Below are 17,443 nucleotides of genomic sequence, written 5' to 3'. Positions count from 1 at the left end.
TTCGCCTCTGCATGTTTACAAAGCAGCGTGAACGACTCGCCATGTAAGATGACTTAGCCGGTCGACCTTCCACAAACTAAATCATCCCCGGGGACCCCGCTCTCCCTCCCGGCCGGGCTCATGGGCTGAAACTGTGATTCAACGCCGTGCGGCCTTTCCACTCTCTGGGTGGGGATGGTCAGAAATTCTGCCGGCTCTTTGTTGCTCAGAAGTGGGATGACGCCCTTGATTCTCTTCCCCCACCCCCCCCCGGCCAGACGAGGAAGAGCCAAATATGGTGCGGCAGGAGGCAGGAGGTCACCGCCAGGCTGGGCTCCCCGAGCGGGAGCCGCCCCGCCCCAGTTTCACCAGGTAATAGCATGACGTCAGCGCCCCACACTATAAATGGCGGCGAGGCAACGTCACTTGGCATCGAGGCTGTGACCGGCAGGTGGGAAGGTGCGCGCCGCTCGGCCCCTGCTGCCCCATTCTCTCTCGGAAGTTGGAGTCGGCTTTGAGGCGTGTTTGAACTGTCAGCGGACGGGATGCGTGTGCTGGGCCCCTTGGTGTTGGCGCTCTGCTCCTTGGCCACCTTGGCGCAGGAAGAAGACAAAGGTGAGCGGGGAAGGGTGAGGACTCGGGCTCCCGGGTGAGGCGCCGCCGCCAACAAGGCAGCCCCGCCAAATGCTTCTATTATGTTTGTGAAGTAAACCCATCTGCGCTTCGTGGCTTGATAACTCCTCCTGATTTTGAGTTGGGATTGATTTCCCCCCCCCCCCCCCCCCCCCCCCCCCCCTAACTAACCAAGCTGCTCTTTCCTCGGCGTCGACGGCTCCGTGCTTGGGCAGAGTGGCGTCGTCCTCCCGCGACTGTTCACTTGGGCGTTGGGCGGGTCGGTGATTCCCGCACCTGGCGATAGGGGGCGTTGACTGGCGCCGCGCGGCTTCGGTTGGATGCCCTCACTCCCATGTTTCCCCGCGACAAGTGGTTGCACTTTAACTTCAGGTTGGCTGGATATTTTTTGTTGGAGTTCTTCATCTCTATCCGATAGGATTTAATTTATTATTTCAGTTTTGAGCCCATAATCTTAAGAATTGATATTGACGAGGGTTTGAGCATAATCTTGCACCTGTGGGGGTTCATGTACGAGGAATTGTTGATGTCTGAGCCTTGTGATGATACAAGGAGGTGTGGTGGGCAGGGAAACTTGCCAAGTATTAGAACGTCTAGAATAGTAGATGTGGAGAGGGAGGGTCTCGGAGTAGAGGGTGCAGCCTCAGAATATAAGGATGCCCCTTTAGAACAGATGAGCAGAAACTTCTTCAGCCAGAGGGTGGTGAATTTGTGGAGTTTATTAATGCCTAAGTCATTGGACATATTTAAAGCACAGGTTGGGAAACCATTTCTTCCTAGGGGGTAAAAAGTTGCTGAATGATTGATGAACTGCTCATACAAATCTTCTCAGACTCTATTTAATATTTATTTGTGTGCTTGTGTATATCCACTGTATTGCACTGAGGTCTGTAAATTTGAACTTTTAGAATAAGGGTGCCAAGGTATGGGGAGAAGGCAGGAGAATGCAATTGAGAGTAAATATATCAGCCATTTGTACTGAATTGTACTTCCATGTATATAGTCTTATTGGGCAAGTTCAGTCCATCAGAACTGCAAATATTTAAACTGGTTAATGATGCTCCAACTTTATACATTAATCTGACTAAAATGTGCATTTGAGAGCAGTTTTTGATTTTTTTTTTTTGTTGCTAACATTCTATAGAGACTTGGTGATTCGTTCTGGCTGTTAGTATTTTGTTTTTAACTTTCAGACTGTACAGTATGCACCACAAACCAATTTGCCAAATGCTTTGGCCCTACTTGTGATTGTATCTTGAAAGTATCAACAGATATCAATGTTCCAGTAAACTGCAGCAAATGTAAGTTTTAAATTTATAAGATGTGTGTAGTGCTTTAAGTATGTATGGTGAAGAATGGTTTTTGAATATGCACAACCTATGAAGTTAGGAAACATGAGAGTCTACAGATGCTGTGATTGCAGTGTAATACACAAAAATGCTGGAAAAACACATCAACAGGTCATGCAGCACTTTTGTCTATTAAACTATGAAGTTGAGATTTTGCTTATTGGGATGGCAATTCAAACGAATTTTGGAACAATTCAGTCTTCAACTATGCAAGAATTGATTACTTTTGTAATTGACTATCGAGCCTTGTTCTTGTGACTGGATGGTTTGATACTACTTGCCTGATGGGTCTAGTGTTAAACCCAATTTGGTATTCAATAACATTTTTTAAATGTAATTAAAACGATAAGAAAATAGAGGCAAATAAAGATTACAGATACAGGTGCCTAACCTTTTATCTGGGATTCTGAAAAACAGCAACCTCCAAAAACTGGCACTTTTTTCCAGTAGATGACATTTGCTCATCAAATGGTGTTTGGTGCCAAACATGACCTGACGTGACTCTCACTCAACTCCCATGTATTCCCGTCATGTTCGGTATCACTAATTAGTGGTATCGTTACTTTACAAGTACCCTACTCATTGGAATATCATGTCTTGTTCCACTATATAAGCATCTTTGAATGGCCATATACTGATGCCTGTCCAGCATTGTGGTGCTTTCAGTTGGCCTAGTGGTGGCTCAAAGTGGGATCAATGGACATTGTTGCTACCCATAATCCCCTAGCACCTGAAACCAGCACAGGGAACTGAGAAGGGGGGAAGTTCTGGTGCTGGTGGGGGTAAGAGAGACAGTAACATGACTCAGGTGGGTGAAAGATGGGAGCAAGAGATTGCAGCATGATGTGGGCAGGCTTAAAGGGGCCACCTTTTTAAAATGATTCTGAAATCTGGAAAATTCTGAACAGTGGCAGGTGTCTGGTCCTGATGATCCCAGATAAAAGGTTAGGCACCTGTACTAAAAATCTAGAACATCACACAATGCTACAGGAACTCAGTGGGTCAGGCAGCATCCATGGAGTTGAGCATTTTATGATCGGGGAAAAATAACAACCTGGGATATGCTGTTTTGAACATCAGTCCAAAGTGAGGATCAGCCTTAATAACATTATTTGCTGGAAAATGGAAGTGATGTTTCTAATTAATATAGACCATTTTTGATAGGATTGGATCATTGCAGGAAAAAACTTGAACAAACTATTCACATCCTGTCCCCAATCACTTGTTCAGTAGAATTAAATCTTTTATGTACCAAAAGTTTGTTCTTCAAAGTGGATCTGTCAAATGTCTAATACAATTTTGAATTATTTTAGTGACCAGCAAATGTTGGATGATGAAACATGAAATGTACAAAAAAAAGAATATTGGATCACGCATTATTATACCCACTGAGCATGCCATGTTGGATAATGATGGTATTTACGATCCTGATTGTGAGCAAGATGGTAAATTCCATGCCAAGCAGTGTAATGGCACTGACACATGCTGGTGTGTTAACACTGCTGGGGTTCGAAGGACTGACAAAGGAGATGAAAATAAGGTGTGCCATGAACTTGTGGAGACCTAGTAAGTATACTGCAATCCTAAATACTTGGGGTGGTAGAATGAAGAGGGCTGGGGATGGGGAGAGTTTATGGAAGTGGACCCAATGCAGGCCAGACTTTAGTTTCAGTTAGTTAAACTTGATTAAACGATGCATTGTGGAGTGGATTTATTCAAAATTGTCATGAACGTGTCATGAAACTGGTTGTTTTGCAACATCATTAGAGTGCAAACATTTATATAAATCAGAAACACCTGCAGTCAGTTTCAGTGCCTGCAAATGGGCTCTTTGGTCTAACTGATTCTTGCTGACTGGGCTGTCTAGTCCCATTTGGCCAAAAATCCCTCTAAACCTTTCTTATCCATATCATGCAACATGTCCCCAACATTGCAATTTATCTGCCTAATGGCAGTTTGTTCCACTTCCCATCACCCTCTCTGGGGAAAGTAGTTTTTAAATCTTTCTCTCTCACCTTAAATTTATGCCTTCTCATTTTGAACTCTCCTTCCCTGGGGGAAAATCTATTTTACTGAACCCATGCCTCACAAATTTTGTACCTCTAAGTTCTTGAGCCTGTCAGTTTCTCATCCTTTCCAGTTTAATTACATCTTTAGCTGGGTGACAAATCCTGCATAATACTCCCTAGGAGTTGTCTCACAATTGTCCTGCACAGTTGTAACATGAAGTGGTAATGGGGAACAAGAAATGACAGATGAGATGAATAGTTTTTTAAATTTTTGTCTTCACTGAGGAAGATGCCAGTGATGGGCCAGAAATGTGAAAGTTGAGGCAGAAGTGGATAATTTCTATTACCAAGGTGAAGATGCTTGGAAACCTGGACCAGATGGACTAAACTCAGGATTCTGAAAGAGTTGGATGAAGAGATTGAGTGCATTCTTGGTGATCTTTCAAGAATGACTAGAGTTGGGAATGGTTCCAGAGGACTAGAAGATTTGCAGATGTCATTTTACTCTAAGGAAGAGAGTCAAAAGATGGGAAGCTACAGGCCAGTTGGTTTGATTCCGAAGTAGGCGTACATGAAAGCACAAGATAAAGTGGTTTGACATCTACATGGTTTCCTTCATTGGAGATCTTGCTTGACAAATCTGGAATTCTTTATGATAATAATGATCAGGATGGACAAAAGGGTTGGTGGATGTTTGTATGTTTTTGGAAGTCTTTTGACAAGGGACTGCACGCAAGCCTATTGAGCATTGCAGGAAGGGTGCTAGTGTATTAGAAGATTAGCTGACTGGCAGACTACTAAATGTGGGAATAAAGAGCCTTTGTGGTTGGCTGTCATTGACTAGTGCGCTCTGCAGTGGTCGGTGTTGGCTTTGGCAAAATTTGCAGATGATATAAAGATTGGTGGAGTGTGTAGTGTTGAAGCTGGAGGTCTGCAGACTGACTTGGACAAGTTGAGCAAAGATGTGACAGATGGAAAACTGTGTATGGCCATATTCTTTGGTTAAAAAAAATAAAGAAATAAGACTATTTTCTAAATAGAAGAGAATTCAGAAAGCAGAGGCCCAAAGGGACATGGTCCTAATGCAAGATTCCCTACAGGTTAACTTGCAAGTTGAGTCAGTAGCAATGTTTGCATTCATTTCAAGAGGACTGGAATATAAAAGCAAAGATATAATGCTGAGGCTTTAAGACTCAAATGTGGAACAGTTTTGAGCCATATCTAAGGAATAATGTACTGATGTTGAAGAGGGTCCAGAGGAGATGAGAGAATTATCCTGAGGCATGGGAGGGTGAACATGAGGACCATTGAACGGCTCTGTACCTGTACTTGCTGGAGTTTAGAAGGAAAAGGGTGGGAATCTCATTGAAATGTACTGAATATTGAAAGAATAGTGTGGATGTGGAGAAAATGTTTCCAGTAGTAGGAGAATCTAGGACCAGAGGATGAGGCCTGAGAATAAAAGTGTGTCCCTTTCAAACAGATGAGAAATTTCTTCAGCCAGATGGTAGTGAATCTGGAATTTGTTGCCACGGTGGTTCTGGAGGCCAAGTTGTTGGATAAATTTAAAACCAAGATTGATAACCTCTTACCCTTGCTCAAGAATTTATCAGTGAAGGCAAGAAAATGGGTTTGAAAGGAAGAATGTGTCAGCCATGATTTGATGGGCTGAATAGCTTGACTGGTCGTATTTCTTCTGGTCTTTTTGAGGCAAGAATGTCAAACACTGCCTGTGACACCACTTTTTGGAACTCTGCCTTTATCTGTAGGTCTATTCGAATACACTCCATGCCCTACTATTTGCTATATATGTATATCTGCTTTGGTTTAACTTACCAGAGAGTACCACTGATTTGTTAAACTCCTGCAGATAAGAAAATGTTCTGACATGACAATGCTATCAACATCACTTTCTTTAAAGGTTTTAATAAAGAGTATGGGTCCTTTTGTGATCAATAACAATATTAGAAAGAATTACTTTAAATTTTTTATTGTCTATTTACTTGTGTCAATATTTTTCCTTGTAGTTGGTTTCAGATTCAGCTAAGACACAAACCTATGGAAAAAGCGATAGATCAAGCTAAACTCCAAGAGTAAGTGCAGCCATATTTTACCATAATCAATGCTGCATTTTGAAACTTGCAGCTTCAATTAAAACAGGTTCCTGTTTAGAGTCTCTTAACCAAAATGATGTGGGTGCCAGAAAATTGTAAGATTTTTGAGCTGTTCTAATATCATACAGATTTGTCCTTGGTGTAATATAGAATTTTATTTTCTGTATCACAACTACAGAATGTTTCAAAATGTAATTTACTGGATTGGGACGCTTTACAAAATTGTGGAAGCTGTTGCTATAATTGCAGATGTGCCTAATGAAGTATGGAACTACTTTGGCTAACTCTTTGTCTGCAACTTTTCTTTCAACAGAGCCATCAAAAATATGTTTGCAGGCTACCAGGTTGACCCAAAGTACATCGAAAAAATTGAGGTAAACAAATATTCATAATGTGACATTGTTTAGAAATTGGCTGTCTTTTGCATAATTGTCCTTGTGTCAAAACCATGTGATAGTGCCATATTTGATGCATATAGGATCACTCTTTTGTTCACAAAAAGTTAACCTCAAAAGCCACCCCAGGTCCAAAACACAAAGGTGACATGCTGCCATTTTGGGCACCGAAATAAAAAGTGCTCTAACTACTCGCCCAGGTTTTAAAAGTCCACAGAGGTCCTGTGGCTGTCCAGGAAGTGGGCCTGCAGCTTCGCAGACCACCTTCCCTTGGGTGGCCTGTGCTTTCCAGAGCTGCTGCCCACTTTCTCAGTGAGAAGGCAGACCAAGGTGGCCCCTGCCAGGAGCACAATGGCTGTGTTCATAATGTATGACGATGGTGCAATTGCTTTCTTTGAGGGGAGCATTGGTCGTCAATGATCAGGCTCTACACTGAGCCTTTGTTAGAAGAGTATGGTCCCCTGTTTTCCCCCCCCCCCCAGAAAATTGAATGAGGCATGGGGGGCAGGTGGCAGTGAGTGAGTGGCCACCACCCCCATGCCTTATTCAATTTGATCAGGGGATTAACACAGTGCCTGATCAGAGGCCCAGTGTGCCTCTCAAAGCAAGCAATCTATCATCTCTCTGTGATGGTGGGCCCTGACCATTGCCCTGGTGACTGCCTTTTGTCCCTCTCACCCTCGTGCACCCGTGGGTCCTAGTGTGCCTGTCATTTAATCAGCATTCGGACTATGGAGGTGGGGTGTGGGAAGCTGCCTGAGCCTCTGCATGGGGTGGGCAGGAAGATGTGTTGCTACTTTTGCATGTGTGTGAGGAGTCTTCAGCATCTGAAGGGTTTTCCATCAAGGTGAGTGATCATGTGCACAGACACAGAATTGTATGCCACTGGGTCCTATATTGCCTTCAAATACAGTACATGTTATTGCAATGCGCAAAAGTGCTAGAGAAACTCTGGTCCCAACATCCATAGGAAGCAAAGATATATAACCAATATTTCAGGCCTGGGCTTGATCTGCTGCATGACCAAAGTTTCATCATCTTTATGTATTACCTGAAAATCACAGCATCTGCAGACTTCCCCATTTAACTCAAATGAACATGTGCAATTGCTTATTTAAATGTGTTAATCTGGGGTGTATTTGTTAAATAATGCTATATACTTTTTAAATTTGTTGTAAATATTTTTGTTGGAAATCATAATTTATTTTGCTTTGCTATTGCTGTTGGGTTTTTAAAACCTGTATTGCATTTTTTTGGGAACTGAATGAGATTGAGTATGGGGATCCAGTTTTCGAACTTTTTCTGCTCAAAACCAAATACAGTTGGGTCTAATCTGGAGCTTGGGAGTTTTGGCAAAATTAATGAAATATTGGGGAAATATAGTTGAAGATTTCTTCTCACTCCTGGGTATAAATGATAATTTTGTATTATTGGCACAAGAGCTTGCTCTTATGAACTAACTTTATTTCAGTATCTTGAAGATGACCGTTATATCATCGTGGATCTGAAACAAAATATTTCTGTGGATTCGCCAACTGATCTTGCTACTGTAGCATATTACCTGGAAAAGGATGTAAGTGACATTTGATGCAAGTAATAATTAAAATTTTCTTACTTTTCAGATTGACAGGAACTGATTTAAGATGCAACCTTTATTAATTGCTTAATGTCAACTTGTCCAAGTTAGTACCATTTGAGCTGGAGAAGACTTTAGGATATTAGATATCTTAATTCAAAGCGGCAAAGTTTGCAAGTGCATTTTTAAACATTTCCACAGTACTTCCTGTACCCGCAAGATGCTAATTTATGTGCAATTTTGATTGGCAATATGCAAACACTAAATATTTTTTCTCTTCCATGCTAGGTCAAGGGCAGCACATTGTTCTCTGAATTACACAGTCGATCAATTCAGGATGATGGTATACCTTTTGATGGAACTAAGCTTGGTTTTGAACAACTTTATGTGTATTATATTGATTCAAAGAATCCAGAGTTCTCCATGAAGAGAATGACTCCTGGCATTATTGCAGTCATTGTGATAGTTTGCCTGGCAGTTGTCGCTGGACTTGTTGTTCTTGTAAGTATCAAAACTTGACAACTTTTGATTTGTGCTAAGAAAGTGCCAGACATCTTGAAACAAATGTAATATTTTGAACTGAATTCCAATTTTTATAAATGTATAAACTCCAACCCAAATAAAAAGGTTTGTTTCTTGTTTTACTGTTTAACTACTGTAGTAGGAAGTCTGTAGCTAAAGAAATTAAGTCATCATTTACCATTGACTACAAAAAATAGGTTTATTGTTTTTTAAATTTTAATGGTGCAGTTTACAGCTGCTGCCATGTAGCACCAGCAACTCTAGTCCAATTCTGATCTTGTGGAGTATGGATGTCTTTGAGGTGTTTCATTTTTCCACACTCTACAAAGTAGTTTAATTGGCCTCTAAATTTCCCCTTTATTTATATGGGATTAGTATCAGTGTTGAGTGTGGATTGGTTGGAGCTGTAAGGCAATTGTATTTGAAGCATAATATTGATTAGCCAAAATGTTGTGGAGCAACCTCCAGATCTTGATTAGCAATTTCTAATCTCTCAATGTTCAGGCAACTCCATCTGAACAACTCTAGGAGTTCAGTCATCCAGACTGCAACTGTTCAACCAGTGGTTAATGATCCTGTCAGTAAGCAATTGAGGGTGACCAGTAAATGACCTGTCAATAGTGCTCAGCCTATGAATTGGACAATATCTAGAAGAGAACATGCCATTGCCCATATTCAGATGATGAGCATAAATTTACCAATGCTCCACATATGTCTTGTGGATTGTTTGCAACTCCATATTATTCAACTGCCATTCTCCGTTCAGCCTAAATTGTGGATCTGCATTTGGTTTTTATCTGGAAAGTGTAATGTCTTGTTTGTTTCTTCTTTAGTTCTTTACTCAAAGGAAGGCAGCCAAGTCTCACATATATCAAAAAGCTGAGGTAAGTTTTTCACCATTGTAAGCTGCAGTTTCTATTTAATAAAATGCTTTGAGTTTCATGTTTACATTTTGTCTATGACAGGGAAGAGAATTGGATGAAATTCAGAAACAACAGCTGACTACCTAATCCTACAATTGACATCTTTACTAGGAGAAGTTAATATACTACCATCTTTTTGAAAATTTTGAACCATTGTAGAAAAGCAAGTGGATAGTCATCCAGTTTGGATTATTACAAGGTTGCTGTGCAGCTCTTGATTTACAATGCTTTTCTGTTGATTAATCTATCAACTCCACTTGCGTGTTACTTGATACAAAATGGTAATGTTACAGGATTTTGCTCCCAAGGAATTGTAATTTTTCATTGCCTTATCCAATTGTGGTTTGTTTATATTTAAAATGAGATTGTTTTCTGACTAATTTTGGCATTTAAAACTAACTGCATATATTGGGCTAACATTGAAGGAACTTTACAAATAGTTAACTTTTAAACTGCTGTATAGTTGAACAGCCTCTGGGGTCAAGTGCTTTGAAAGGTTTAGCAGTTGGAACTTTTGTACAAAGTACTGTTTTTTAAAATTGCAACAGAAATTTTAATTTTTAATAAAGACTGTAATAAACTTGATGCTGTGTACCTGGTTGCATTAAAACCTAAATAGTGCTGTTGTGTACTTGGGAGTTTTTGAGGCACTAATTGATTATTCTGACTGAAATCAGTGGGGGGTGACATCATCTTTCTCCTGACTGGGAAGGGCAGAGGCAGAACTGAGGATGGTGGCTGAGCATTGGATCCAACTCCCACAGCCAGTGCATGTTGGCCAGTTGTCATGGGAACAACAGTATTCTCTTTCAATGAAATTTGCAATGAAATTTAACACTCTTTGAACATTCTTGACTGTTAACATTAATGTCTCACTACTATTTGCGCCCCCGAAACTTTGTCCAGTCTAAACAACTGATGGCAATGCAGATAGGTCAATTACAATGGTGAACCAGTTCGATGGCCATTAATATTTTATTTTCGCCTCCCCAATCTCATCTAAACAAAATGTGACCCACAGAATAAGTGCATGATTTAAGTGGTTTCTCCTACTGTTTAAGTTTAAACAAAACCTGATCAGGTAAGGAAATGGGAAGGCTCAGAGCAGTGCTGTTTAAACTTCTAAATAGTCTAAAATGTGACCAATGCCACAAAGTATAAATACAATAAACATGAGATTCCTTCAATAATTTTGTGTAACAAAAATATTGCAATAGACTTCTGTGCTTTGCTTTAACCCTTCAAGCAGCTATTAACCTCTCCTACAGGTTGCTTGTTCATCAACTCTAGTTGATATTAGATGGAACTTGCCAACTCTAATCATTTGGGTTATTCTGACTTGCAAGATGTTGTGACTACAGCTGTTTCTCTCTCCACACATTCAAAGAATTTTCATCTTCTAGTTGTATAATTTCCATTTTGACATTTTCAGCGGAACAAGCTGGGGAAGTGCATTTAAGATGACTGCAGCATACCTGCCTGACTTTGTAGTTGTGTGTTCCTTATCTTGACAGTTGGTAACAAATATACATTTTGTGGAGGTGCTGTAGAGATGTTGCAATCAAAAGATTGATTCATTGGATTACAAGTTTGTGTAGTCAAGAGGGTCAGCCTTCTAAGAGGTGCATTGCAAGAAGGCAAAGGAGCTTGAGTGGTTGGCATTGGTTGATCTCAGATGGAACTTGCCAGAGTTGGAGAATAAATTCTGTAGGAAAGGTTTTGACAGCCTTGACCCAAGTACTAGTTCTTGTAATATTGGAGAATAAATTCTGTAGGAAAGGTTTTGACAGCCTTGACCCAAGTACTAGTTCTTGTAATATTGCACTACTTAAGCAATGGACCAAAGATGTGAACTCCCATCACAGTACAAATATATACAACTGCAGAAATGACAACTTGATCCTTCTCTCATTAACCTGATGGTGTTGGAAGCAAAACTACCATGAAATGAAGGTAGAAAACTGAAGATGAAGCAAATAAATTTTTAGTCATCTAGCTGAGTCCTAATTAATAAGTCTACCATGATGTTTACATCAGATTACGGCAGGCAGGTCAGAAGATACTGGTGGAAAAAAAAAATATTCAATTTAAGGTGCTGGAGTGCAAGTATCAAGGCAGTAAATGCATAGTAAAGTATCCAACAATGGTATGAACATATTCTTTGATGCTATCAAATCATGGCTGAAACAAGCAAAATACCAGTAGGTGATCTTATCAGGTTTGGGGCTGTCAACATTTTAACCATATAACCGTTTACAGCACGGAAACAGGCCATGTCGGCCCTTCAAGTCCGTATCGGTTCACTTGAACAACTCCACTAGCTCCTCCGCAAACTCCTGAGGAAGTAGAGGCTTTCTTCATGATGCCATTGGTGTGTTGGTTCCAGGAAAGATCTTCCAAGGTAGTGACTCCCAAGAACCTACATTTTCTCATCCTCTCAGACAATTAAAATTTGACTTTAACAGGGGTAACAATGTAGGTAGTGATTCTTTCATGATTGAAACCAGAGTGAAGAGAAAGGTAGAGAGAGTAAAGGGGCAAGAACTCTGGAGAGACATTGAGTCTAAATTTGATGATGTGGAGTAGCAGGCACATTTCCAAATGTCTAGGAGCACCTTCACCTTCATATTTGACCTCCTCGAGCCAGAATTGAGTCAGAGCTGATGTCACCAGATTTACCACGTAACCCATTTTGTCATTTCAAATCATCAGACGAGATGCCCCATTAGGTTTTCCCAGGTTCCCAGACCTTTGAGGTAGGTCTGGGACCTGGATCGATTTTGACCAGGCTTTTAGAATTCCAAAAACTGCCTTTAACTTGACCTTAACTCTGTTTTACATAACTATCTGTTACATCCTCTGCATTATTCAAGTCCAGCTCTGTTCAAAAGGAACATACAAAAATTTTTAAAAATCTCCAGCGAGGTTCAAAAACAAGTGAAGTATTGCCAGAGGATCTCTGAAGGTTTCACGATCATCTTCAAGGAATAAAGTAATGTCTAGTTGTACATATATTGTTTTTGTATTTGTGCTATTTTTTTGCAGTGTGGTGGGTGCCTGGAATGCATTGCTGGTGGTGGCGGCTATTACAATAAGGACAATCAAGATTCTTGGGTACATGGATGGAAGAAAAAGAAAGGATTATGGGTGTGGAGTAGTTTACACTGGTTAGCACAACAGTGGTGTAAATGTTTCTGTTCTATAATGGATACTGTGGTAAAGCTGCAGAGTGTCCAGGTCATCTAACAGAATGCCTCATCGCAACAGGTGGTTAGAGGGGCCCTCCTGGTCAGATGCTTCATGTATGAACAGAATGCATGTTGCCCTTGAACCTATTCCTGATGGAATGCGAACAGTTGTCCACCTCTTTGCAGACTGGATTTCCTTTCAGGATATGGAGAAGGATGAAAGGGTCCTTGTTACAGTTCATTTTGAGCAGTATAACAGAGAACTCTGATTTACAGACTGCCCCAGGGAACACAGACATCCAGAGCTACTGGTAGATAATTCACACTCTTTGGTCTGCCCAAAAGCTGTTGTCTTCCAGCATAGTGAAGGCACATTCCAGACTGAAGGAGTTTGTGCTGAGGGTTGCACTAGAAGCTTGGCACAGCTAATGCAAGAGCTACTGGACAATGAGGGGCGGAGACTGGAGGGGGAGTAACTAAAAGGAGCCTCATTTATGTGTGGCCCACCACAGTTACACAATCACATGCACATGGGGTGAGGGGTTTGTCAAGGCATCTAGAATTTTCAAGTCAGCTGGAGTTGGCCTCTGATAGAGTACTGTGTACCATTCTGGTCACCTCAATATAGGAAATATGAAATAACAGTGGCAAGGGTGCAGAGGAAATTCAAGTCTAGTTTATTGTCATCTGATTTGTACAGGTACAACCCGACAAAACAGTTTTCTGGTCCTCAGTGCAAAAACATGCAGCAGACACATAATCAGACATAACACACATACCGTTTGTTACAGATGAGAATTTCCTATGTTTAGTGTGAGCAGTTCCTTTGGTCATTCAGCATTCTCACTGCCTGTGGGACTAAGCTGTTCTCAGCCTGGTGGTGCTCTCTGATAGTCCTGTATCACTTCCCTGATGGGAGCAGCTGAAAGATGTGTGCAGGGTGAAAGGGGTCTTCAATTATTTTGAGTGCCTTCAGACAACAATCCTGGTAGATCATGTTGATGGGGGGGGGGGGGGGGTGGTGGTGGAGACTCCAGTGATCCATCCTCTTTGCCACTCTTATTGTCCTGTGGATTGACTTCTGATCCATTTCTCCTCAGCAACCATACCACACTGTGATGCAGCCAGCCAGGATGCTCCAGTTAGAGCTCCTATAGAAGGTTGACATAATGGTGGCTGGTAGCATTGATTGTTTCAGTCTTCTCAAGAAGTCCAATTGCTGTTCTACCTTCCTGACAGGTGAAGAGTGTTTGAGTGTCCATGATAGGTCACTAGTTAAGTGAACTCCAAGGAATTTGGTGCTCTCCACTCTACTAGAGAGTTGTTGATGTGTAGTGGAGAGTGGTCATTCTTGGTCCTGAAGTCCTTTTTCATCTATTCTCTTTAGTGCGACTCGTCGATGTTGCCGATGAGACCAACTACGGTTGTGGCATCTGCAAACTTGATAACACAGTTGGAGCTGGATCTGGCAATGCAGTTGTGGGTCAGAGTGAACAGCAGTGGGCTGAACACACAGCCTTGAGGTGCACCAGTGGTCAGCATGAAGGACCCATAAAGACTTGTCTTTCTGTTAGGAAATCCAAGATTCAGTTACAGAGAGGGGTGTTGAGTCCTAGTGAGGACAGCTTCTCCATCAACCTCTGGGGAATGATCGTATTCAATGCCAAGCTGAAGTCAATGAACAGCAGCTTGACGTGTGAGATGTCGTTTTCCCCGTGGACCAGGACAGAATGAAGTGACAAGCCTATAGCATCGTCTGTGGAACGGTTTCTTCTATAGGCAAATTGAAAGGGATCTAATGTCTCTGGAAGGTGTTCTTTGATGTGTTCCATCACCAAACATACAAAGCCTTTCATAATGCTGGAGGTCAGTGCCACAGTCATTGAGGCCTGTTACTGTCACCCTCTTGGGTACCAGGAGGATGGTAGCATCTTGAACCCTGAGGGAATGATGACTGCTGCAGTAAGATATTGAAGATATCCATGAAGAACTCCGTCAAATGGTCTGCGCAGTCCTTCAGTACCCAACCAGGTATGACCAGGTATGTTATCTAGCCCCACCACCTTATGTGGATTCACCTTGGATATGGTTCTCCTCAGCTCCGCTGCAGCTGTGTGGGGGGGGGGGTGTCAGTTCATCTGGGGGACATGGAGCTTTCTTTGACATCGTCCTGATCTTCTCATCAAACTGGGCATAGAAGGTGTTCAGTCTGTCCTTAATTCGTAAGGTTGACTTGTGATCCGAAATAGTCTTGATCCCTTGCCACATATGCCTCGTGTTGCTGGGGTCGCACAGCTGTTTGCAGATCTGTGCATAATCATGCCTTTCCTTTCAGATAGCATGGGAGAGTTCAGTCCTGACTGATATTAATGCCATCCTATTCCCTGTCCTGAAGGCAGCATCACGAGCTCTGAAAAGTGCCTGGACATCTGCATCCAACCATGGATTCTGGTTAGCCCTGGTTGTGAAGCATTTGAACTCAATGACTTCCTCATTGCACTTGCTGATGTAGCCAGTCACTGAGCTTGTGTGCTTATCAGTGTCTGCATGACTGTTGTTGGTGGCTGCCTCCCTGAAACTTCAGTCCATGGTATCAAAGCAGTTTTCCAGCGCTGCTATGGAACCACCTCTCCTCCACCACGTCCTGATCTCCCTGTGAACTGACCTTGTTTGCTTTGCCAGTAGTCTGTATGTTGGAGTTAAGGTAGATGTGTGATCCGAATAACCAAGGTGGGGATGGGGTGCAACCTTGAATGCACCAGGTACATTTGTGTACACCTGATCCAAGGTGTTCTCTCCTCTGCTGGTGAAGTTCCCACGCTGCTGAAAACATGGTAAGACCATTTTCAGGTTGGTGTGATTGTAACAATCATGGCATTGTCAGAGTGGGAAGTCTGGGCTTCGCAGAGGCCACCATAACATTTCTTCATGGCTTCACCCTCATTAGCCGAAGGTGGAATGTAAATTGCAGCAATCAGCGTGGCTGAGAATTCCCTGGGCAAGTAGGATAGAGGAGGTCCTCTATCTCTGCTGAGCAGAAGGTGTTCACGACAGAGTTCTCATTGATGTAAATGCAGTCCCCCTCTCGAGTATTGCCAGAAGCAAGAGCATCTCTGTCAGCCCTGAAGGAGATAAGGCCATCTAGCTGCAGTGATGAGTCTGGAATGGAGTCCTGGAGCCACGTTTCTGTAATCACCAGAGCACAGCAACCCTGCAGTTCTCTCTGGTTCAGATGCAGCCTCAGGTCATCCATTTTCTTCTCCAGTGATCTTACATTTGAGAGATCATTGGTTTGAAGGGGTTAACTCTCAGTCTAACCCTGATGATGACCCATTTTCCATGCTTCTGCCTTCTCCAGCAGCGCTTCCTATGACCTATACATCTTGCATGATCTGCTCCAGTTTGCAGCAGTTTGTGTCCCTTTATTAGGTTTGACTAATTTGAATATCCAGTTCGTGTTTTGTATTTTGATGAGCATTCCCTCCCTCCCTATTCCACCACCAATCACCTCCTGCCTTTGTGACCACACCTCCCTCCCCCTTACACTTTTGCTCGATGCCTGCTGACATTTTTCCATACTTTGATGACGGGTTCAAGCCATAAACATTGGTTATGTATTTTTTACTTTTGCTATATAAAGGAACTACTCTTTGCAGATGATGCCGATTTAGTTGCCCATTCAGAGCCAGCTCTTCAGCGCTTGACGTCCTGCTTTGCGGAAACTGCCAAAATGTTTTGGCCTGGAAGTCAGCCTGAAGAAAACTGAGGTCCTCCATCAGCCAGCTCCCCACCATGACTACCAGCCCCCCCACATCTCCATCGGGCACACAAAACTCAAAACGGTCAACCAGTTTACCTATCTCGGCTGCACCATTTCATCAGATGCAAGGATCGACAATGAGATAGACAACAAACTCGCCAAGGCAAATAGCGCCTTTGGAAGACTACACAAAAGAGTCTGGAAAAACAACCAACTGAAAAACCTCACAAAGATAAGCGTATACAGAGCCGTTGTCATACCCACACTCCTGTTCGGCTCCGAATCATGGGTCATCTACCGGCACCACCTACGGCTCCTAGAACGCTTCCACCAGCGTTGTCTCCGCTCCATCCTCAACATCCATTGGAGCGCTTACACCCCTAACGTCGAAGTACTCGAGATGGCAGAGGTTGACAGCATCGAGTCCACGCTGCTGAAGATCCAGCTGCGCTGGATGGGTCACGTCTCCAGAATGGAGGACCATCGCCTTCCCAAGATCCTGTTATATGGCGAGCTCTCCACTGGCCACCGTGACAGAGGTACACCAAAGAAAAGGTACAAGGACTGCCTAAAGAAATCTCTTGGTGCCTGCCACATTGACCACCGCCAGTGGGCTGATAACGCCTCAAACCGTGCATCTTGGCGCCTCACAGTTTGGCGGGCAGCAACCTCCTTTGAAGAAGACCGCAGAGCCCACCTCACGAACAAAAGGCAAAGGAGGAAAAACCCAACACCCAACCCCAACCAACCAATTTTCCCTTGCAACCGCTGCAATCGTGTCTGCCTGTCCCGCATCGGACTTGTCAGCCACAAACGAGCCTGCAGCTGACGTGGACTTTTTACCCCCTCCATAAATCTTCGTCCGCGAAGCCAAGCCAAAGATATAAAGGACACTGTTTGACCTGCTTAATTTCTCTAGCATTGTGTGTTTTTATTTCTTGATCATAGATACAATGTAGCAGGTTGGAGATTTCACCATTGTGAGGAGCCGAAGT

General features: G+C 42.6%; 1 protein-coding gene and 1 long non-coding RNA gene across 2 annotated transcripts in view; one reads left to right on the top strand and one right to left on the bottom strand.

Annotated features, from left to right (window-relative positions):
• Positions 1 to 888, bottom strand: part of LOC138760454 (uncharacterized) — a 58,206-nt gene extending 57,318 nt beyond the window's left edge. The window contains exon 1 of the long non-coding RNA XR_011355619.1: positions 784 to 888. This is a non-coding gene — a long non-coding RNA (uncharacterized lncRNA). The remainder of the gene's footprint in view (positions 1 to 783) is intronic.
• Positions 398 to 10,085, top strand: LOC138760453 (tumor-associated calcium signal transducer 2-like). Its single transcript, XM_069931047.1, has 9 exons — positions 398 to 594; positions 1,806 to 1,913; positions 3,275 to 3,527; positions 5,998 to 6,063; positions 6,398 to 6,458; positions 7,951 to 8,052; positions 8,344 to 8,556; positions 9,411 to 9,461; positions 9,543 to 10,085. Exons 1-9 carry the CDS (start codon positions 525 to 527, stop codon positions 9,585 to 9,587), a joined length of 969 nt encoding a protein of 322 aa, XP_069787148.1. The 5' UTR covers positions 398 to 524; the 3' UTR covers positions 9,588 to 10,085.
• Positions 10,086 to 17,443: the final 7,358 nt, after the last annotated feature.

This window comes from Narcine bancroftii, chromosome 4 (genome assembly GCF_036971445.1).
Source record: "Narcine bancroftii isolate sNarBan1 chromosome 4, sNarBan1.hap1, whole genome shotgun sequence".
Classification (NCBI taxonomy): Eukaryota; Metazoa; Chordata; class Chondrichthyes; order Torpediniformes; family Narcinidae; genus Narcine; species Narcine bancroftii.
Note: the sequence above shows the minus strand (reverse complement) of the source record. Positions and strands in the feature narration are given on the sequence as shown.